The 20,850-nt window shown below is 52.0% G+C and overlaps 2 protein-coding genes and 1 non-coding gene across 8 annotated transcripts in view; 2 read left to right on the top strand and 1 right to left on the bottom strand.

Annotated features, from left to right (window-relative positions):
* Nucleotides 1-3,282, top strand: part of C19H8orf48 (chromosome 19 C8orf48 homolog) — a 115,399-nt gene extending 112,117 nt beyond the window's left edge. For 2 of the 6 annotated variants that reach the window (XR_010305776.1, XR_010305777.1), the window contains exon 9: nt 1,918-2,002. Coding sequence is in view for 1 of the 6 variants with exons in the window: in XM_064159316.1 (XP_064015386.1) it covers nt 1,918-2,010 (93 nt within the window). In the remaining 5 variants the exon portion in view is untranslated. Of the gene's footprint in view, nt 1-1,917; nt 2,025-2,131 lie in introns of those variants that run through there. The other 4 variants (XR_010305781.1, XR_010305779.1, XM_064159316.1 and 1 more) reach the window with 3 other exon arrangements.
* Nucleotides 3,283-4,079: 797 nt separating this feature from the next.
* TRNAE-UUC (transfer RNA glutamic acid (anticodon UUC)) lies at nt 4,080-4,151 on the bottom strand. Its single transcript has one exon. It is a non-coding gene; the product is annotated as a tRNA-Glu (tRNA).
* A 399-nt stretch (nt 4,152-4,550) lies between these two features.
* Nucleotides 4,551-17,514, top strand: LOC135183945 (ras-related GTP-binding protein A). The gene is made up of 10 exons (XM_064159311.1): nt 4,551-4,782; nt 5,392-5,425; nt 7,362-7,461; nt 8,411-8,477; nt 9,161-9,383; nt 10,183-10,278; nt 11,725-11,847; nt 14,024-14,115; nt 14,940-15,055; nt 16,976-17,514. The coding sequence occupies exons 2-10, from the start codon at nt 5,399-5,401 to the stop codon at nt 17,071-17,073; spliced, it is 942 nt and encodes a 313-aa protein (XP_064015381.1). The 5' UTR covers nt 4,551-4,782; nt 5,392-5,398; the 3' UTR covers nt 17,074-17,514.
* The last annotated feature ends 3,336 nt before the right edge of the window (nt 17,515-20,850 follow it).

Genomic DNA, 20,850 nt, shown 5'->3' with positions numbered 1-20,850 from the left:
GCGCCGCAGGTCCAGGAGCAGCGGCAGCGCCACCGCTCCCCATGTGGGCGCTGGGAGCGGCGCTGGCCGCGGGTGGCGGCAGCGCACAGGCGCCAAAGCACGCAGGCGGCGGCGGCTGGTGCGGCCGCGTCACAAGTGTGCGCCCGCAGGCGCGCTGCTGGCTCACGCCGGCCGTGCCGCGCTCCCGTTCCCGGCCCGGGGCCGCTCAGGGCGCTGAGGGCTGATGCTGAGCGGCTGAGCCGCGCTGGGCGGAGCATGGCTGAGGGACCCGGCGCTGGCCAGGCTCTGGGGAGGCCCGGAGCCGGGAGCCGTTGAGTGCCAGGTCGCAGAGACACTGCGGTGCCGGCCAACCGGCGGCGCGGCGTGCAGCAGCTGCGGTCGGGCTGGGGCTGCACTGCGCTGTGTGTGCTGGGGCGGGTGGCGTGCGGGGTGCCCCTGTGTGGGAGCTGGAGGGGCATGGCGTGGCTCGGAGGTGGCTCCCAGAGACAGTTGGAACCCAGCTCTCTATGAGGCTGGCTGGTTTGTGCATCGGCGAACCGCCCGCAGAGATTCTCTCCCTTGCAAAGAGCCCTCTGAGAGTCCGAGGCCTCGTCCGCAGCGCTGGGGCTAGCTCTGGAGCTGGGCGATGGTGTGAAGTAAAAGAGGGAGATTCAGACGAGAGAGACAGGAGAAGTGATTGAGGGTGGTGGTGAGACCTTGTCTCAGGCTGCTCAGAGAGGTGGGAGAAGCCCCATCCCTCCAGCCACTGCAGGTCAGGTTTATGGCTCTGGAGCAGCCTGCTCCAGTTGCAGATGTCCCTGCTGACTGGGTGGCCTTTAGGGGTGCCTTCCCACCCACACCATTTAATGCTTTGATTATGTTAAGAGCAGTATGAAGTTTTGTTTGGCGTTTCAAACACCTTTATCTCCTTACTGTAAAGCACAGCAGGACATTTGCAAGTGGTTTCTGAGATGCAGGGCAATGTTGGCTCTTTTTGTTTGAGAGAAGATGAAGTTTAAAAGATCAAAGCTTGGGTGGCTCCTGACTCTGTTTCTCATGCTCAGCAGTTGGCTGAGCGTCTGTCAGCACTGAGTTGGTGACAAAACTCAGGCCCCAAGGCTGGCCAGATGTACTTCAGAGGCCAACATTGTGCTGGTGCCAGTTTAGCAGAGAAGATCTAGTTGAAGGAGCATGGGAGAGGTGGCTGCTGAGTGGTTTGGGGCTGTGGCTTAGTTTCTTTTCAGAACTCAGATGCAGCTGCAGAAAGGAGACAACTCAAATGGCTACAATCACTTGTAATATGCTGAAGTTGGAGGTGGTCTTGGCTGTGGGACTGTGATAACTCTGGAAGAATTCCTCTGAAAAAGCCTCCCCAGCCTAAGTGGGTAGAGGAAAAGAACTGCTTCAAAGTGTGATTTATTCATGAGCTTCCTTAAATCATGGCATCATGGAATCACTTAGTCTGGAAGAGACCTGTTCCAGTGCTGCCATCTGTACTCTTGCCATATTTTCCTGGTGTCTGGCATGTGCTGTTGGACTGATCAGACTTCCCAGGACAGTTAGATGGTGAAAGGAGGAGCAGCTCCTGCTGCTACCCACAAGTCAGAGTCTGAGTGTTGTGTTGATGTAAAGCTAAATGCACAACTCTGAGCTGAAGTGGGGGTACTTGGTGTCCCAGTTTGCACTCTTAGCACTACAAGCTCATTACCAGCATGCTGCTTGCTCTCTAATCCTGACAAGTTCTGGAAGAGATTTTACCCTCAAAGCAGGAGATGAGAGAGGGCCATGGCAGCAAACAGTGGTGTGACAACAGCAGGACTCTGAGAGCAGCAAAGCTCAATAAGTAGTGGGGGAGAAGTCAGTGAAACTCTGTGAGACACTCCCAAATCATTTTATCTACATGTTGTATGTTTGCTTCATTGGTTTTTTTCCTCACAGGGTATCTGCCACCTGAAGAAGATGGAGCAGCCTGTCCACAGCAAATCTGGCAAGTGCTCCAGATGTTCAGTATCTTCATGGGGATTTGGTTGAAGATGTGGGTTCAGGTGTGTGCTTTGTGGGCAGTAACCTCAGAAGAATGCCTGAGTGGCTCAGTTTCAAAAGGCTTCTAACTTCATCTTTGCCTTCCCTGCATTTCTTTCTCTTACTCCAGGCTCACCCTGTGGAGAAAAATGTTCCTCTGGTGTACTGCAGGCTAGGAAGATGCTGAAGGGCCTGGAGCATCTCTGTGAGGAGCAAAGGGTGAGAGCCCTGGGGCTGCTGAGCCTGGAGAAGAGCAGCCTGAGAGGGGATCTGACCAGTGCTCAGCAAGACATAAAGGATGGGGGACAACAGGATGAGGCCAGGCTCTTGTCAGTAGTGCCCAGGGACAGGACAAAGAGCAAGGGGCACAAACTGGAACCCAGGAGGTTTCATCTAAACAGCAGGAGAAAATTCTTTGTTGTGAGGGTGCTGGAGGCCTGGAGCAGGCTGCCCAGAGAGGTTGTGGAGGGCTTCCAAACCCTACTGGACATTTTGATCCTGGGCAAGCTGCCGTGGGTGACCCTGCTGTAGCAGGATGATCTGCAATGGTCCCTTCCAATCCCACCATGCTGGGATTCTGTGGTTGTGTGATCACAAGGTGCTTTTACACCCTGAGGAGCAGGAAGTTCTCAGTTTTAGGCAAAATACTTTCAGACTTTGGCAGCTCAGCCTGAAGAAGGTGGGACCTGATGGACAACTAGCATCTTGGGGAGTCACTGATACATTTGTGCTGTAGCTGCAGCAGCCGAGCCACCTGCACCACGTGTGAGTCATGAAGCATTTTGGTCTTTTTACTAATGGTAACATAATGAGCAAAGTCCAGCTACTGAAAGTCCAAAGTATGTTTACTACCACAAAAAAAAAAAACCCAGTGAATTGTTTCCTGAAAGACTGTTGCTGTTTCTATGCAATCTCCAGGCTGCCTTTTCTTAGTTTTGGAGCCATTTGGGATTGTTCAAGTGAAAGTTTAGTCAATAAAGCTTCCAGGAGTCACAATTTGAGTGTACAGTGAACAGAATATGTGTGGTAGGAGGCTCCTGCAGCTCGGTTTGAGTGTTGGCAGTGAGTGAGCACTGGCATCGTGCAGTTGAATGATAAGCTTGGTCTGTTCCAAACTTTGATACAACTTTCTCTCCTGTAAGAATATTGAATAAACAGCACTCAAGCTGACTGGGTGCATTTTTCTTTGGAAGTGTGCTTTAAAAAGGGGAGATGTATGAGTGGCTTATTTAAACAGCAAAACCCAGCAGCAGGACCTTGCCACGTTTACAGATGTTCCCTGTGGGCAGCACACACCACACCCACACAGTCTCCCTAGTCCTTAGTTGGGGACACAGAGACTCTCTTCACGGAGTCCCTGAGGACATCCAGTCATAGAGCCCCTGCCTGCCCCGATCATCACATCGGGCTGCTGCATGTGGTCGCCATACACGCACAGCCCTCAGTTTCCCCCTGACACCTGCCTGGCTGAGGGGGCTGGGGGACACCAGGGCATAAGGAACAGAAGTCTTCCTGCAAGACTGGTAGCAGCCCTTGGTTGCGGAGGCTTTGAAAGGGGGACAGGCTTTAAAAAGTGGCACATGAGGTGACAAAGCTCCAAGGGAGGTATGTGAGGTGACGAGGTTCAGGGGTGGGGGTAGGGGGGGATGCACGATGTGACAAGGCTCTTGCTTTGCGAGGGCTGCCCAGAAACCTGCTGGAGCCACAGTCTCTGACACCCCAGAAGCTTCAGTAGATGCGTGATGGGTCTGTCTGAGCCCTTCAGCTTCGGGGGTGGGGGGCAGGAGGAGCCCAGGTTCCCAATACGGGCAAGAGAACGAGAGCTGCCCTGCCCGGGCCGGGTCAGTTTGTGGGACACAAGGAGCATTCTTCTCCCCTAGGTTAGTGCAAGACGAGATTGACTGTGTTGACTCGGAGCTTTTAATCCGAGGAGGGAATGAGGGTTTGCAGTAACTGGGCGCTTCCTGGCGAGAAATTCAGTGGAAAAAATACGGTCCGAGTGAGGAGCGGACTCCTCGGAAATGAAAGGCGAGTGGGGGGCGCCGATTCTCCGTCCCGAGAGAAGAGAAAAACGAAGCTTCCCATACCGGGAGTCGAACCCGGGCCGCCTGGGTGAAAACCAGGAATCCTAACCGCTAGACCATATGGGAGGCGCTGAATGTAGTGCTCCCGGCCCGCCTCATATCGCTGCTGCGGCAACTCTGTCAGGCTCTGCTGGACAGTTCGCTTTACCAGAGGTGCCTGCTCGGCTCAAACCGCCGCTCAAGGCCGTACGAGGCTCCATGGAGCCCGCACCGCCTGCCTCACTAGGAGTGCCGCCACCAGCCGCCACTCAGAGCTATGTGAGGCTCTGCAGGCCTCGCCCGCCGCTTCCCGCCTCCGTAAGTCCCGCCCTGCCAGCCAGCGCTTTGCCCACACCTAACATGGCGCCCGGGGCCTCACTGCCGCCGCGCGCCGCCGCCTTCCCGCTCCTCGCTCCGCCCGCCTCGCCGCCTCACGTGACAGAGGGGAGCGAGCGGGAGGGGCGGGGCGAGCGCTCACGTGACCGCGGCGGCCGCCGAGCCTGGGTCTCGTGAGCGCCGCTGGGGGGGGCGGGGGGTCCCGGGCGGCGGCAGCGAGACCCTGGCGGGGCGCCGGAGTCACGCCAGCCCCGGGCTTTGAGGCCTACTCCGGAGCGCTGGCGGCTGGGCGGGCCGGCAGCACGCACACCGCCGCCCCGAGCCCTGCCGCCGCCCGCAGGCACTGCCGAGCCGGCCCGGGAGGCGTCTGTCGCGGATAGAGGTAGCGGGGAGCGCCAGGGCTCGGCGGCGTCGGCTGAGCCGGGGATGGGCGGGGAGCGTGAAGTTGCTGTCGGGCCCGGTGGCCTTGGAGATGGAGAGTGGAGGAGCGGGCTGGGGTCTGTCCGGGCCTGGGGAGGGGCTGTATGGCAGCGGAGTGTGTGGACATGAATGCTGCGGTTGCGTGGTGCCGGCTCCGGAGCATCCCGGTGGAGAAGGGATAGGGAGTAGGGAGTGGGGTGCGGGCAGTTCTGTCTGCCGTGTGCGAGGAGAGCCGAGCGGTGAGGCTGCTGTGCCAGTGTCTCCCGCTGCCTTCCAGCGCTGGCCGCGTTTATCCTGCTCAGGCCTGTTTTGGCCGGGTAATCACGGGAGCGTTGCTCAGCACGGGCTGTTGGAAGGGTTTCTAGCAGGAAGAAGCTTCTGCTGAAGTTTCCCCTTTTGCCGTCTGGTGCAGAAACTGTCAAATGTCTGCTGAGGTGGGAATTGTGTCGGTGCGGGAGAGCTTCCCCTTTTGCAGGGGACTTCTGTGGGTGGGATTGGGTGGGATCTGGGTGTTGGCGTGAAGCGTGTGAGGCAAGCAGAGCAATGTAAGAAGATGGTCTTTTCTCTGTAGGTGGGTGATGCCAAGCACAGCCATGAAGAAAAAGGTAAGAACCAAGCGGAGAGAACCCTTTGCAGTTGAGTTTTCCTTCCCCCGCCTGCTTTTGCTGATGTCGTTGTGTGTTTGTCTCTAGTTCCCTGTGTTCTTTGGCTGTTAGGTGCCTCTTCAGAGTCAGCAAACATTCTTTGCTTAAAGAGATGGGAAGTAAAGTCGTGTTTGGATTCATTTGCTGACAGGAGTAGTGGGGCAGGCCCACTGCAGAGCCTTCCACCCTTACTGCTGTGAGAGGGTTTCTGGTACGTGTTGCAAAACCCTTTGCTTGCTGTGTGCCTCCCGCAGCAGGAGGGAAGAGGATGTGCTCTGAAAATATGCTCTGCTTCATTGGCTGGCAGGGAGACCCTGCTGATGGGTCACAGAAATTTGTGAGAGGAGCCAGTGATTCACAGGTAGCTCCTGGGAGGGTGGACTTTAACTCACAGGGAAGGAACAGCACTTTTACTGAGAACTGAAGGGGTTACATCGGGAGCAATTTGGGGGTCAGTCCAGCAATAAGTGTATTCCAAGCCATTAGAGTGGCTTTATAGAGCATATGATGTTGTCTTGGCTGTCTCTCTGTGGTGTGCCAGGTCTGGCTTTCCTGCCTGGACCTTTGTGCTGGTGTCTTACTCCTTTGAAAAGCCTCAGCAGCCTAAACCGTGGGTTTGCCCTGGAGCTGTGTTGGGTTTCTGCAGGTGCTTTCTCTGCAGGCGGCATAAGAGATGCTGCTGCTGCTCTCTTCCTAGTCTGTGTGTAGCTGAAGGAACACAGCTTTGTGGGGCTTTGCTCAGGAAGGTGTGACCTAAGCAACCTCCCTGTCAGAGGAACAGTCCTAGCTACAAATCCTGGGGTCAGCTCCTTTCTGGAAACGGGCTCCTGGCAGCCTCTGAAATGTTTCAGTTGCTGTCAGAAGGAGTTGGTGCAGTCCTGCCTCTCCTCTTTTGCCCTGAGATTCTGATAGTCGTTGCCATGCAGTTGCAGAGCAAGGATGGGAGTGGAGCAGACACCTTCCCAGCAGGTGCCTGGCTCTGGTGTGGGCCAGGCAGGCAGACTGTGCACTCTTATTAAACCTAACCTTGATGAAGAGTTTTCAAAGCTGTTGCCAAAGGCTGGGTTTGTAACTGGAACTCGTTTAGCAGCTGCTTTTGTGAGCCAGTTCCTGCTGACTGTCACTGTTGGTGTTCTAATGTCTGCTTTTAAAGCACAGTGCAGACTCTCCTCTTGGGTGACTGTCTCCCCTCTTTCCCACCACAGCCATCCCCTAGTTTCTGGCTCACAAAGGTGCTGGCTCTTCTTCAGCCTTATACTCTGCAAACAGGACTCTGGAGTCATGTGCCTGCCATGCACAACAGCCTGGTGTGCTTGGACTAGACTGTCCCATCTGCTTTGCACTTTGTGCTGATCTACTGACACATGAAGCTTGAAACGTAACTTGTATTTCACTTCTATGAGGGAAGAGAAAACAGGTGGAGAAGGAAAAGAGCGTGAAGGGAAAAAGAAGGAACGGGTGGAGAATAGGAGTGCTGATAGTGCAAGGGCTTATTTCCAGTCTGGTCTTAAAAGCTCACAATAAAGCTGTTCCTTCTGTCACGACAACGTCCTTCAGTGTCACCAGAACCAGCAAGTGTTTGCTTCTGTCTGGGCTGAAGGAAGAGAAGTGTAGTGTCTGGAAGAGCAGAGATCCCTGAGAGGATGGGAGGATAGTTTAAGGGTACAAGTGAAAATGGAAAGGTTTTCAGTCAGGCCAGGCTGGGCAGCAAGGAGGTGAGGACATCTGTCTTTGGCTTTCCCAGGCACATCGCCGCTCTTTGCCTCCCCTGACACATTCGCATCTGAAACACATTGATCCTGTGTTCTGGTGGCTTTGGCAGCTAGTGGGTAACCCCAAGGGATCTGTGAAGGACTTGGTGCTTTGTTAGGAGCTAATTCTTCACTTTCCTTGCCAGGTGCTGCTGATGGGTAAAAGTGGGTCTGGGAAGACCAGCATGAGGTCCATTATCTTTGCCAACTACATCGCCAGGGACACACGGCGCCTGGGTGCCACAAGTAAGACTTGGCTTATTTGAACTGCCAATTCTCAGGGCTCAAACCCCCTTCATTAAGGGGGTGAGGCCATGCCCTCTGGCGGTCCCTACCTCTGCTCTGGAGCAGGTGGGTGGCTGCAGATCCTCCCAGCCACCACACCTCCCAGGGAACATCACTCCTGAGTTCAGCTGAGGGCAGGTAGGAAGCTCGAGTCAGAGGGAAGGCAGCAGAGTCCAGTGCTGCTGCCTTTATTATTGGACTTTCTCCTTCACTCTGGTTTTGGATCAGGATGCAGCCTTTGCTGCAGCTACATCTACTACTGGAGGAGTGTTCAGAGCCCTCCTCATGTCCTGCTTGCTGGAGATGTGTTCCCATTTTTGGCCAGCTGGAGTATCAGAGCTGGACACCCAGCAATCTTCTGTCTCCCTGTGGCTTTGGCAGGGTGGTGCACAAGACTTAGCCAGTATCTTCTGCCACTTTTCCTCTCCAAAGGCCCTGATCTGCCAAAGCAATAAAAGGGTCTTCTGACACAGGGGTATGAACTGTTGGCACCTAATGCTCCTCAGTAGGAAGCACCATTAAGGAGGACTTTAATGTCATGGATTGGTGCACTCTTCCTCTTGGCTGTAAATTTGGCCTGCTTGTGAAGTTCCATTCTTTGTGCTGCTGGTTTATGTCTTTCAAGGCCTTGCAGAGTATGCTGGAGCTACAGCAATTCCTAAAATACCACAGAAGGTAGAAGAGACGTTAAAGGGACCCACTGGTTGTGCTTCTCAGGAGAACAGTGTCCTTAGTGGGGAGTAGGAAAGCCAGAATTCTGCTGGGAATTGTCTTCCCTTGGTGCCTCCAGCTGCAGTTTACCCACGGGGATGTAGTGCAGATGGGATTTAACAAACGATGGGGTTCCTGGGGAGGCAGCTCCCATCTGGGAGCGTGGGATGCCAACTAAATTCCTGTTATCTCTTTCCAGTTGATGTGGAGCATTCCCATGTTAGATTCCTAGGAAACCTGGTGTTAAACCTCTGGGACTGCGGAGGGTAGGTGCTGTTTGTTTGCTTCTGAGACTGTTGGGGGTTAGCTCAGGGGAGGGGACAAAGCAGAGGTCCTCCTGCCCAGGATGGAGGAAGAGGCAAGCTGCTTGTGTCTGAAGGGAACAGAGCAAGCTTCATAGTCATACAATTGTTTTGGTTGGCAAAGACCTCTAAGATCACAAAGTCCAGCCTTCAGCCTAAGACAGCCGTGGCCATCGTGTGTGTGTGCTCAGACTGGTGAGGCAGCTCTGGAAGAGTGGGTGCCACATCTTAGGCCTGTGCATGGAGATGAGTGGAAGAGATTTTCCCTTGAGTTAACCCTTTGTAAAGCTGCCAGTGTGTGAGTTCACCCTTCCCTTGCTGGCAAAAAGCTGAGCCCTTCACCTGGAATTTCTTCTGAGGTGGTGGCAGGTGACACTGGTTTCAGAATTGCTCCTCACCTGCTTGATCCAGGCTGAGGGGCGATGCTGAAGGCTGAGAGCAGTCCTGGAGCTCTGGGAAGAGGCATTCTGAGGAAGGCTCTCCCACTGATGAGCTTTAGCAGCGCTGTCCAACTTTACTCGACTTCAGCAGCTCTAGATTCAAATCTTGCCTTTCTAGCAGGAGGTAGCACTGCTCCTGGCAGTGCTAAGCAAGACCTGGTTGCTCTAACAGAAGGCTCCTTGCTTTGTTGCTCTGCTCCTCCTCAGCCAGGACACCTTTATGGAGAACTACTTCACCAGTCAGCGGGACAACATCTTCCGCAACGTAGAAGTCCTCATCTATGTCTTTGATGTAGAGAGCCGTGAACTGGAGAAGGACATGCACTACTACCAGTCCTGTTTGGAGGCAATTCTGCAGAACTCTCCTGATGCAAAGATCTTCTGTCTGGTGCACAAGATGGACTTGGTGCAGGAGGATCAGCGGGATTTGGTGAGGAGTTGCCATAGAAATGGTTCCAAATAGAGCATCTTTGGACTCTGCTAATGTGTTGTGATTTCCTGCTTCAAATAGAGCCCCATCAGAGCTGTTCCTCAAAGGCTTCCTCAGATGTTGAGTGTTGTCTGAGCCTTCTGAGCTTGTTCTGCCTCTGCTATATTGTGTGTCATCTCTGCCTCTAGTATAATCTAGTGGGGAACAGAAGTAGTGATAGTCAGTGACAATTGCTCTAAATGTTTTCTTTCATAGCTCTGATCATAGAACAGTTTTGGTTGGAAAAGACCTATTAAGATTGAATCCAGCCATTATCTAACTTGACCAAGTCTGGTGCTCAGTGTATGATTCTAGGCCTTTTACCAGAGCTTGGCTCCAGAATAAAGTAGGACTGGAGGTGAGAAAATTACCTTAAACTTGCCTCTCACCATCCATGGGACAACAGACACAAACTGGAACCTGAGAGGTTCCATCTGAACAGGAGGAGAAACATCTTTGGTGTGAGTGTACTGGAGGCCTGGAGCAGGTTGCCCAGAGGGGTTGTGGAGTCTCCTTCTCTGGAGAGCTTCCAAACCCAACTGGCCATTGTGAGTGGGTGCCCCTGCTTTAGCAAGGGGGTTGGACTGGATGATCTCCAGAGTCCCGACCCTCACCGTGCTGCGATTCTACTTCCAGAAATGGGACATCTACCACAGAGTCCTAGAATGGTTTGTGTTGGAAAGGACCTGTAAGATCACCTTCCACTAGCTCGTGTTGCTCAAATATTTACACTCATTGCTGATCTTTTCTTATTCCCCAGATTTTTAAGGAGCGTGAGGAAGACTTGAAGCGCCTTTCCCGTCCCTTGGAATGTGTTTGTTTTAGAACTTCCATCTGGGATGAGACACTGTACAAGGTTTGTGCAGCTTCTTTTCCTTATCTTGCTTCCCTTCTCACACTGGACAGCAAGAGGGTGAGAAAGGAGAGTGGATAGTTAGAATCACAAAGTGTTTGGGTTGGAAAAGACTTTCAAGATCATGGAGTCCAACCATTAACCCAGCACTGCCAGGTCACCACCAAACCATGTCCTTCAGCACCGCATCTCCATGGCTTTGAAACCCTTCCAGGGATGGGGACTCTGCCACTGCCCTGAGCAGCCTGAGCGAGGACTTGACAACCCTTTGGGGGAAGAAAACGAGCAGGATAAACTAAGCAATTGCTCCTGCTTTATTAGTAACTGGCTTTTTAGTGCTTCAGCAACTGCTTCTGGAGGCAAACAGCAGAACTCCTCCGTGTGTCAGAGTCACAGGCTCGCAGTATCTGTGCTCTTGAGCAGGTTTATCCAGGAGCAGTAGAGACAGGAGCACTGCCAGCCTAAAGCTAGTGTGATTTAGAGCTCTTGAGTAGAATTTTAGTTCCTCTGTGACTGGTGTGGAGAACTTGAGTTAGTGAAGAGTTTACTCAGGTCTGGGCTACCACTGCTGGTAGAGATACCTGGATGTGCAAGTGGGAGAAACTTCCCAGCCTTGCCTGGGCTGTCAAGCATAGGGTCCTGCATCTGGGGAGGAATCACACCATGCCCCAGTACAGATTAGGGGTTGTCCTGCTGGAAAGCACCTCCATGGAGAAGGACCTGGGAGCACTGGTGGACAATAAACTTAGGTTATCTGTAGGACTGCAGTGTGCCCTTGTAGCCAAGAAGGCACATGGTCTCCAGGGCTGCATGAGGAAGAGTGTGAAGGAGGTTCTCCTCCTCTACTCTGCCCTAGCAAGGCCACATCTGGAGTACTGGATTGGGTTCAAGAGAGACAAAACTGCTGGACAGAGTCCAGTGGTGGCAGGAAGTATGCTGAGGGGACTGCAGCATCTCTGTGAGAAGGAAAGGCTGAGATTTCTGGGGTAGTTGAGCCTGCAGAAGAGCAGCCTGAGAGGGCATCTGATCAATGCTCAGCAAGAGCTGAAGGATGGGGGGCAAGAGGATGAAGCCAGGCTGTTCTCAGTGATGCCCAGTGACAGGGGATAATGGGCACAAACTGCAACCCAGGAGTTTCTATCTGGAAAGGAAGAGAAACCTTGTTGTGAGAGTGCTGGAGGGCTGGAGCAGGCTGCCCAGAGAGGTTGTGGAGTCTCCTTTTCTGGAGAGATTGCAACCCATCTGGACACTTTTCTGTGAGGCCTGCCCTGGGTGATCCTACTTTAGCAGAAGGGTTGGACTTGATCTCCAGAGGTCCTTTTCAACCCCTAACATTCTATGATTAACACCCAGAACTGCAATTAATCTGTTTTTAGTACATTGCATGACAGAGGACAAGGCAGAGTCATGCTAACACATCCCTTCTCTTGTGTCTGTCTTTGTTGGCAGGCTTGGTCCAGTATAGTCTATCAGCTGATCCCCAATGTCCAGCAGCTGGAAATGAACCTGAGGAACTTTGCTCAGATCATCGAGGCAGATGAAGTGCTTCTGTTTGAGAGGGCCACGTTCCTGGTGAATACAGCAGCTCTGCCCTTCGGGTTCCTCTGCCCAGCCTAGGACCGAGTTCCCGGGATGCACAGTGCTGATGTGGCAGTGGCCCAGCAGGAGGTGCCAGTGCCAGATGGCAGAATGCCACCATCCAGGCTGGCTGATACTGAAAGTAGCTGACACGACTCCATGCTCACGGGACCTTCCCAAAATTTCCACTCCTAGCAGCTGAGCTGAGGGCTTGCTTAGTGCTTCCCTCTCCCAGGCTCAGAGAGCCTTTCAGATCCCCATTCTCCTGCTGGCTGTGGCATCAATTTGAGAATCTCTTTTTGCACAGGGTAAAAAAATGCTTCTTCAGCTTGAAATGAGCCTTCTCAGTTCCTCCTGGCCTGGTGTTTTTGCTGGTCGAGATTTTTGGTGGAGTTGTTTATTTGCCTGGTGTTCTACAAAGCCAGAGCGTGGATGAAGGATCACAAACAGTTGGAGCAGCATTTGGAGTTAGCACCTGTGTGGCAATTGCTTCCAATCTGTTGTCTCCACGAGGAAAAAATGTTGGTTAAGACCACTGTTGCTGCTTGTCCACCCATACTCTGAGCTTCTGGTTTCTCATCAGGCTTGGCACAAAACTTGGAGGAATGGGTTTCAATTTTGAGAGTTTTATTTGGCAGCCAAATGTCTGATTTGGACATGATGGATGGAATGTGGAATAGGAGCCATCACTTCTTTCACTTCTTAAACTCTCAGGAGTAAACACCTACCATTTCTCCAGGTTCTGCTTTTTGACCTTTTGTAGGTGATAAATAGTTCCACCTTGGTGGTATCTCACAGCACTTTCATTATAAGTACATTTTTACTGAGAATAGTCTCAATGGTGACTAAAAGGCTCTTTTCTTCTCCTGTTTTTCATGTGTTTAACCTTCCTCCAGGACTCTTATTTTTTTTTTCCTTTCTCCTGGACTGAAATGTTCCTCTGAAATTGTATCCAAGTCACAGTAACAGAAATTCCAACCTGGCAAGTTAAGGAATGTGCTTGGAGGTGGTGAAGTCTTTGGTATAAATGTGGTCCTTGAGCCTGGTTAAACCTCAATTCCTAGGGAGAGGTGGGCAGGTTTAGCAAGTAGGATGTGGATGATCATTTTAAGGTGCTTGGGGGGAAAAAGAAAGACCCCCACAAAAGTCTTAGTTCTCACAAGGCTGTGACTCCACAGGTGGAAAATGAAGTGTTTAAGATCCTGGGGAGAGAGCATCTGACACTTCCAGCAGAATTTGGTTTCATGGTTCTTAAGAGCTTAAAGCACACAGCATAAGGTAGTTTAAATGCTCATCTTTCTTTGCAGTGGGAACAAAAGGTGATAGAGTTTTTGATTGTGCAGCAAGAGCAGTTCCTGGTCCAGCTGAGTCAAGGAGTGAAGGTCTGAGACTGTGTTAGAACTGTGTGATGGTGCAGCAAAAGTAGTTCTTGGTCCAACTGGGCCAAAGAGTGAAGGTCTGAGGCTGTGATAAAACTGTTTGATTGTGCAGCAAGAGCAGTTCTTGGCCCAGCTGGGCCAAGGTGTGAAGGCCTTGGACCTACCAACTTTGTGAAGATGACTGGGGAGAGAGAGCTGTGGGTGCTGCTGCTGCAAGGATTCCTCAACACTCTTGAGTCCTCTGAAGCTTTGCAGCCAGGCACTAAGTTCTGTTTGCTGCTGGATGGCTCTTGAGGAGGAAGAAAGAGTGGATCAGAATACAAGCAGCTTGCACATCTTAGGCTGACTGGGTGAACTGGTGGGGAGGGAACTCTCTGGGAAACCCTTCTGCTTTCCTTGAGGAGGAAAGGCTTGTGTCGTCTTGGAGAGCAGGCTTTGTGTATCCTACCTCCTGGGAAACCGGGACTTGCCCAGGTTCAGCCCTTGGGAATCCGTAGCACAATAGACCGAGGCAGAAAAAGCTCTTCCAGCACTTGTCCCATGTCCCATCTTCCCTGAAGGGATGCTTGTGCATTTTTTTTCCCTCTCTTCGAACTTTTTTCTTTAAATCAAGGTCTAAATTGCTGCTAAGTAGGCAGATTAACACCTCACACGGCCAGATAGTTTCCGAGGTTCAATCAACAGAAGACAGATGGTATCCCTGTCCTGATCCCAACCCATTTACCATCCCTTCTGAGGAGCCTGTAGTGAAGTAAATGAATAACCCTGCCCCCTCTCCTTGTGCCTTGCAGGTCATTTCTCACTATCAATGCAAAGAGCAGCGAGATGTCCACAGGTTCGAGAAAATCAGCAACATTATTAAACAATTCAAGCTCAGCTGCAGGTGAGCTGGTGGGGGAGACACCTCAGCAGATAGTTTGGCTTCATTCTCCAGGTTAATGCTAGTTCCTCCCCAGCAAGCTTGAGATGGTGCAGTTAAGTTACACCCTGCTTAAATGCAACTGAGTTAATTGTTTCTAGAGTCAGTTTGATTGGAAAAGAGCTTTAAGTTTGTCCAGTCCAAGTGTGAACACTGCTCGGTCACCACTAAACCCTGTCCATCAGCAGCACATCTCAAACTTCCTCCTTTGCTGATGGTTCAAAGAGGTTTGTTTGGCAACAATCATTTTCTTCTAAGCCCCATTCTCCTGGGCAAGGTAGGGATTGAGCTGATAAATCAGTGAGATCGTTGAGTTGTCCATCAGATCATAGAATCATGGAGTGACTTGGGCTGGACCTTAAAGGTCATCTATACACAACCTCTCTGCCATGAGCAGGGACACCTCCCACGGCCAGGCTGTGGGGTGAGTGATGTCGACTGCTTGGCCATGGCTGTGGTGGGGTTGTAGATTTTGAGACACTTTCACCATTCACTACACGAATCATTTTATAGTCTCATTTAGCCTAAAGCTAAAGAGTTTGTTTCCTTTAGAAGGGCCAAAAAAAAAGACACCAATCAAACCCCAACTAGTCCTAGGTCACACAACAAAGAGACAACACGAACTTGGTGTTACCTGCCTGCAGGGTCTCACACACTTCTTTTGATGGCTACTTGGGCACAAAACCTGTTGGAGCAGGGTTACAGTAATGGTTCATTTGCTTTTTCTTCTTTATTTTCATCCTTTCTTTACTGATTGTGGTTTTTTTTCCCTTTCTCTCCCCTCCTAGTAAACTGGCAGCTTCTTTCCAGAGCATGGAAGTGAGGAACTCTAACTTTGCTGCTTTCATTGACATCTTCACATCAAACACATACGTGATGGTGGTGATGTCAGACCCTTCAATACGTAAGTTGGAGCTAAGACAAGCTTCTGGTCTGCTTTTGTAGGGACAAAATGCTGAAGGAATCATAGAATGCCAGGTTGCAAGGGGACCCCAAGGATCACCTGCTCCACCCCTTCTATGAGTCTAGTTTAAACTTTGCTTCCCTTTAAATATTAAAGCAAAGTGGTAAAATCTGATCGTAATGAAAAGCCAGAGAGGGATTTGCTGTCCTGCTGGTTTGCCCTGTCTGAGCAGGAGGGTGGGGAAGGTGGCTCAGAAATGACTTGGCTTGCAGGAGATGACTGTTTTCAGCAGCTCAGCTATTTCATAGATTCATAGAATGGTTTGGGTTTTAGGGCCCTTGAATATGCCTAAGCCCTTTCCTGTGGGCAGGGACACCTCTCACTACACCAGGTCGCTCAGTTTGTTGCTGTTGAGTGTAGGATCATAGCAGTGGTGGGGAACCACTACAACAGATGTGACCTGATTTAGGAGGTCACTTCTAATAACCTATTTTGGGCTGTTCTGCTCTGGCAGCCCCAGTGATGTTTTTGGAGAGGAAGCAGAGATGGATCATGTTGGAGTGTTTTTGCTCTTGCTGCCTGAGCTGGCTTTGGTGGCCTAGGACTCTAATTATAGCAGCATCTATTTATCTTAAAGCAGAAACTGCAGCCAGCAGCCAGCCCTTAGAGGCACAGTGTGACACAGCTCAAACCCAATCTGCTTCTCTTAGGGGCTGAGGTGCTCAGGAGACACTGTCCAGGACAACCTCGTGGCTTACTGTTGATGCTTCCTGTCCTCCTCTTCTCAAAGGGTTTACTGAATTAGGGAAAACTCGTGGAAAGCTTGTGACTGGATTACAGCCCTGAGGCTGCTCTGCTGCAGGACAAGCTGTGGTGACTTGTGCAGCCACCCCTGTGGGCAGGCTGACCACAGCTCGCTCTGCCTTGTCCTCCAGAATCCCAGCACAGTGGGGGTTGAAAAGGACCTCTGGAGATCATCCAGTCCAACCGCTGCTAAAGCAGGGTCACCCAGAGGTGATCAGGATCACAATGTCCAGCCAGGTTTGGAAGCTCTCCAAAGAAGGAGACTCCACGACCTCTCTGGGCAGCCTGCTCCAGGGCTCCAGCACCCTCACAACAAAGAAGTTTCTCTTCATTTCCAGATGGAACCTCTTGGGTTCCAGTTTGTGCCCATTAACCCCTGTCCTGTCCCTGGGCACCACTGAGAAGAGCCTGGCCCCATCCTCTCACCCCCCACCCTTTATCTCTTGCTGAACATTGATCAGATCCCCTCTCAGGCTGCCCTTCTGCAGGCAAAACAGCCCCAGGGCTCTCAGCCTTTCCTCCTCACAGATGCTTCAGGCCCCTCAGCATCTTTGTCACTTCCTCTGGGCTCTGTCTGGCAGTTCCCTGTCCCTTTTGAACTGCGGAGCCCAGAACCAGATTCAGTACTCCAGATGTGACCTTGCTAGGGCAGAGGAGAGGGGGAGGAGAACCTCCTTTGACCTGCTGGCCACACTCTTCTTCATGCACTCTCAAGAGACCATTTGCCATCTTAGCCACAGAGGCACGTTGCTATCCCATGGATAACTTTATTGCCCACCAGCACTCCCAGGTCAGCCCCTGACTGTTGCTGGTGTAGGGAGTTGTTCCTCCCCAGGTGCAGGACCCTACACTTGTCCTTGTTTTGAACTGTGTGAGGTTCTGCTGGCCAGGCTGGAGGCTTGGGGAAGGTCTCTCGGAGTGGCAGCACAGCCTGATGGTGTATTACTGGCATCAGCAACAGCTCAGAGTCAAGTTTTGCACAGTGAAAGAGAGAAGCAGGATTGAAATAAGAGGTTGTTGATGAAGACATTGCTTTGGGGCAGCAGTTGGGTTGTGAGAGCTTGGTGACTCTCATCCCTTTTTAACTTTATCTCCCCTGTCCCATTTCCCTCCCAGCCTCTGCGGCTACGCTGATCAACATCCGCAACGCCAGAAAGCACTTTGAGAAGCTGGAGAGAGTGGATGGACCAAAGCACAGCCTGCTGATGCGTTGAACCTAGGCCCTGAGGGCACCGTGGGGCTTCTTGGGGGGGAGAAAAAATGAATTGGAACTACTTATTTTTTAGGAGAATCTAACAATGTTTGATGTCTTTGTTGGGCTTTGAAATGAGTGTTGCTGCTTTATTTTTTCTCCTGTTTAACGTCGGACACTAGTCGCTGGGAGGATGTCTGGATCCACTGTGGACCTTCTCAAAGAGACTTCCCTGGCAGCCTGTGGGGTTGGGAAGATGGAAGCACAAGGTGATGTGCATGTGGCACATGGCAGAACCAGTATGGATGTTTTTGCACCTGGGTGAGGATGATGATGATGGCATAAGTGACAGGGATGGAATATTTACTGTTTTCTCGGTGGGTTGCTAGAATCCGTTTATAAATTTCTCCTTGTCTTCAGTCATGGAAATAAATTTTTGCTACCAGGGATTTGAGATCCTAGAGCTTTGGACAGCAGGCTCTCTTCCTTCGCAAGCCAGCTTTGGTGAGTGGATCTGCAAGGCAGAGTCGTGGAATCCCAGCCTGCTGGAGGCTGGAAGGGACCGCTGGAGATGACCCAGTCCAACTCCGCTGCTCAAGCAGGGGCACCCACATCAACTTGCCCAGGATCACAATGGCCAGGCAGGTTTGGAATCTCCAGAGGAGACTCCACAGCCTCTCTGGGCAGCCTGCTCCAGGCCTCCAGCACACTCACACCAAAAAATCTTCTCCTCCTGTAGAGGTGGAACCTCCTAGTTTTGAGTTTGTGCCCATTGCCCCTTGTCCTGTCACTGGGCACCATTGAGAAGAGTCTGACTCCATCCTCTCCCCCCCCTCCCTCCTTATCTCTCCTGCTGAGCATTGAGAAGATTCCCTGTCAATCTTCTTCAGGCTAAAGAGCTTCTCTTTCTCCTTCCACAGTTTTGGAGACTGTTGACTGAAACCATTCCAGAATCCCATTTATTTTCCCACGTGGAGGCAAAGCTGAGTCCATAGGTGCAGCATTTGGGCTGGACTTGGCCTCTTTCCACTCACCAAAGTGGTAAATAAAAGTGGCCAAAACCCTTGAGTGACCAAGCAGTGAGCTACTCCAGGGATGTCTGACCTTCATTCTGGTGAGTCAGGAGGAGCTGTAGGACGTCTGGTGGGGGCAGGAGCTACAGGAAGTGTTTGTGCTGAGCTGGTTGGCCATTACTTGACGTTGGTGACTGGTTTTTACTGGATTTTTGGTGTGGTTTCCATTACACAGGACCAGCAGTGCAATGAGTTGGGGCATCTTTGGCTTGCTGGGTGAGAAATGATGGTTGTCACCATCTCTCCTCCCTCTTTTCCCCTTCTCATCCTGCTTCAAATTGCTCTGTGAAGAAGGGTGTGGTGACTCTGATCCCAGCTCTACTTTTTCCACTGTCTCCCTGCCCAGACACATGCTGGGAAGATCTGTGAGGAACGAGGAGCTGAAGGGCACTTCTGAGGTGGAGAGCTGAGAGCTCCTCACAGAGCTTCCATCCATTCTTGCTCTTCATGGCACTGAACACCCGCGTCTCACACCGCCTCCTCAGCAGATGGTGGTGCTGGGTGTGGAGGAGGAGGATCCTCAAGGCAGTGTCCTCGTGGGAGAGGAGCAGACTGAGATTCCTGTTAACAGTTTGGGTGCTGGAGGTTCTGGAGAACTTCAAAACCCTTTTGTTGTATCTCCAGCCTGTTTCCTATTTGCCTTTGGTGATGCAGAGGGACCAGCAAATCTCACCCGTGGTTGCTTTTGCCTGGTGCTGAGGTGGAGCAAGCAAAGGCACAGCTACAGTCACCTCTTGCTGCTGTTGCCTCACTACATGGACATGGTCAATCCCTGCTCTTCTGGTCTGGGCTTTCTGTGCCCAGACCTGCCCTTAGTGCTGTGAGCAGAGCAGGGAGGATGAGTCCATGGATCCATGTTACTGCTAGGTGTTCAAGAAATGTGTGGATGTGGCACTCTGGGACGTGGTTTAATGGCCATGGTGCTCTGAGGTTGGACTCTGTCATGGAGGTCTTTCTCAGTCCAAACAAGTCTGTCAGTCCATATACCATGGGAGCTTCAGGCATCCTAGGTACTGCTCTGAAGGAACATCAGGAAGGGCTTCACTTGCAGGAGACAGGTGTGTCCACCTCAGGCAAGCAGGTTTATGGCCACAGTTCCACTGCAGGCTGAGGCACCTGCTGCAAGGCCATTTTCATAGCAGGCAGCTGGAGATGGAGGGAAGGGTGGTGGAACTGCTGCCTGATTTCCATAGTTACATGGAATTGAGTTTCCATGGGAAATCCACCTCAGCAGTGCAAGTGGGATGATGGGAAGAGAGAGGAAATATGGGGTGGGATGAGGGAAGTGACAAGCCAGGTCTCATGGCTGATGAGGAGCTTGCTGTCAAGTGCCTACCCAAGGGTGGCTTTAGCTGAAGACCACCCCCTTGCCTCTTTCAGCAGTCAAAGGGGGTGCATTTGTTTGTCTTTGCCCAAATCAAACTGGGGCATTCTTCAGATGCTGGGGAACAGTTGGGTGAGGCAGGGTCCTTCCAGTTCCCCTGGCAGAGTTGAGCAGCAAGGTGCAGTGGAACAGGCTCCAGGACCCTCAGCCTACTTCTAGAAGACTCTTCTTACTCTGGCAGCTTTTGTTCTCCAAGAAGTTGATGCCTGCTCCAGATGTTGCTCCTGTGGCTTGTAGGCTTCTCATGAGCAGCATCTGTGCTTTCCTTAAGGGCCTGGAGGTCAAGGTCTTGTGTCTTAATCATTTCTGGGAAATGGCTTTGGGCCAGAAGGAGGAGCTGTGATGTGGGGAGGGGGCAGTGCTGAGTGGTTAAGATCATGTGGTGCTGTATCTCAAATGGTTGCAGTGTGACACAATGGGGTAGGCAAGGTCTATCTCCATGTCCATCCTCCTGCTTCGTGTAGATAGCTGAGGGCTTGGCCTGAGACTTGAATGTCTCCAAGAGTGAAGTTCCCTAACCAAGAGCTGGGCTCCAAGGCGTGGTCACCCTCATGCTTTTAAAATCATTGATCCACTCTCCATGTGGAGTTGTTGCCTCTTGTCTTGTGGCCACTCATCTCCATGGAGAGCCTGACTTTTCCCTGCACCTCCTGGTAGCACCTGAAGGCAGCAGCAGGAGCCCCTGAGCTGGCCCAATGCCCTCAGCCTCTCCTTGCACCTCCTGCACAGGGCATGGTGCCTCCTCTCCTGCCCTGTTCTCCAGAGTGCTAAAGAGAGGAACGGCCACTTCCAGCAGTGAGTGCTGGGACTCCCTCACGCCCACCACACCACTCTGAATCCAGTGGCTCCTTCTGCTCTCCACCTTTCCAGCTGTTTCTGAGGAAGATTAAGTTGGTGTTTGGGGTTCAGCACATGAAAGACAAAGCAGTGTCCCCTTCACTGGGTTTGAAACCTGCACTTGGAGGGCTCCAGCTGAGCCCAGCTGAAGCATCTGATGAGGCCACAGCTGTGAGGAGAGAGCTCCAGCACTGTGTGTGTGATGGACTCTGCTCCATGGAAGGATGGTGGGAAGGGACCACCTCCCTGCAGAGCCAACCAAAGCTGTTTGCTTAAATGTCTCGGTGCAGCTGCAGCTTGAAGGTGCCCATGCTGGTGGATCAGGCCCGTGGAGAAGGAAAGGGGTGGGATGGGGCATTGCCAAGATCCCGTGGGTTCGACATGGTCGACTATCAGATCTGTTGTTCACCTTGAGAGCAGAGGGGTGGAGCTTTTCCCCTTAATTGCTGGGTGGAGGAGGTCAGGACTTCAGCAGCAGCGAGCTCCTCACCTCCGGGTGCCAGGG

This window comes from Pogoniulus pusillus, chromosome 19, assembly GCF_015220805.1.
Source record: "Pogoniulus pusillus isolate bPogPus1 chromosome 19, bPogPus1.pri, whole genome shotgun sequence".
NCBI lineage: Eukaryota > Metazoa > Chordata > Aves > Piciformes > Lybiidae > Pogoniulus > Pogoniulus pusillus.
Note: the sequence above shows the minus strand (reverse complement) of the source record. Positions and strands in the feature narration are given on the sequence as shown.

Bases quoted from the DNA above. Each gene is read 5' to 3' on its own strand.
- LOC135183945 (XM_064159311.1), top strand. From the start codon at position 5,399: ATGCCAAGCACAGCCATGAAGAAAAAG. The intron at 7,462-8,410 runs GTAAGACTTGGC...ATCTCTTTCCAG, and splicing joins ACGGCGCCTGGGTGCCACAA to TTGATGTGGAGCATTCCCAT. The intron at 10,279-11,724 runs GTTTGTGCAGCT...CTTTGTTGGCAG, and splicing joins GGGATGAGACACTGTACAAG to GCTTGGTCCAGTATAGTCTA.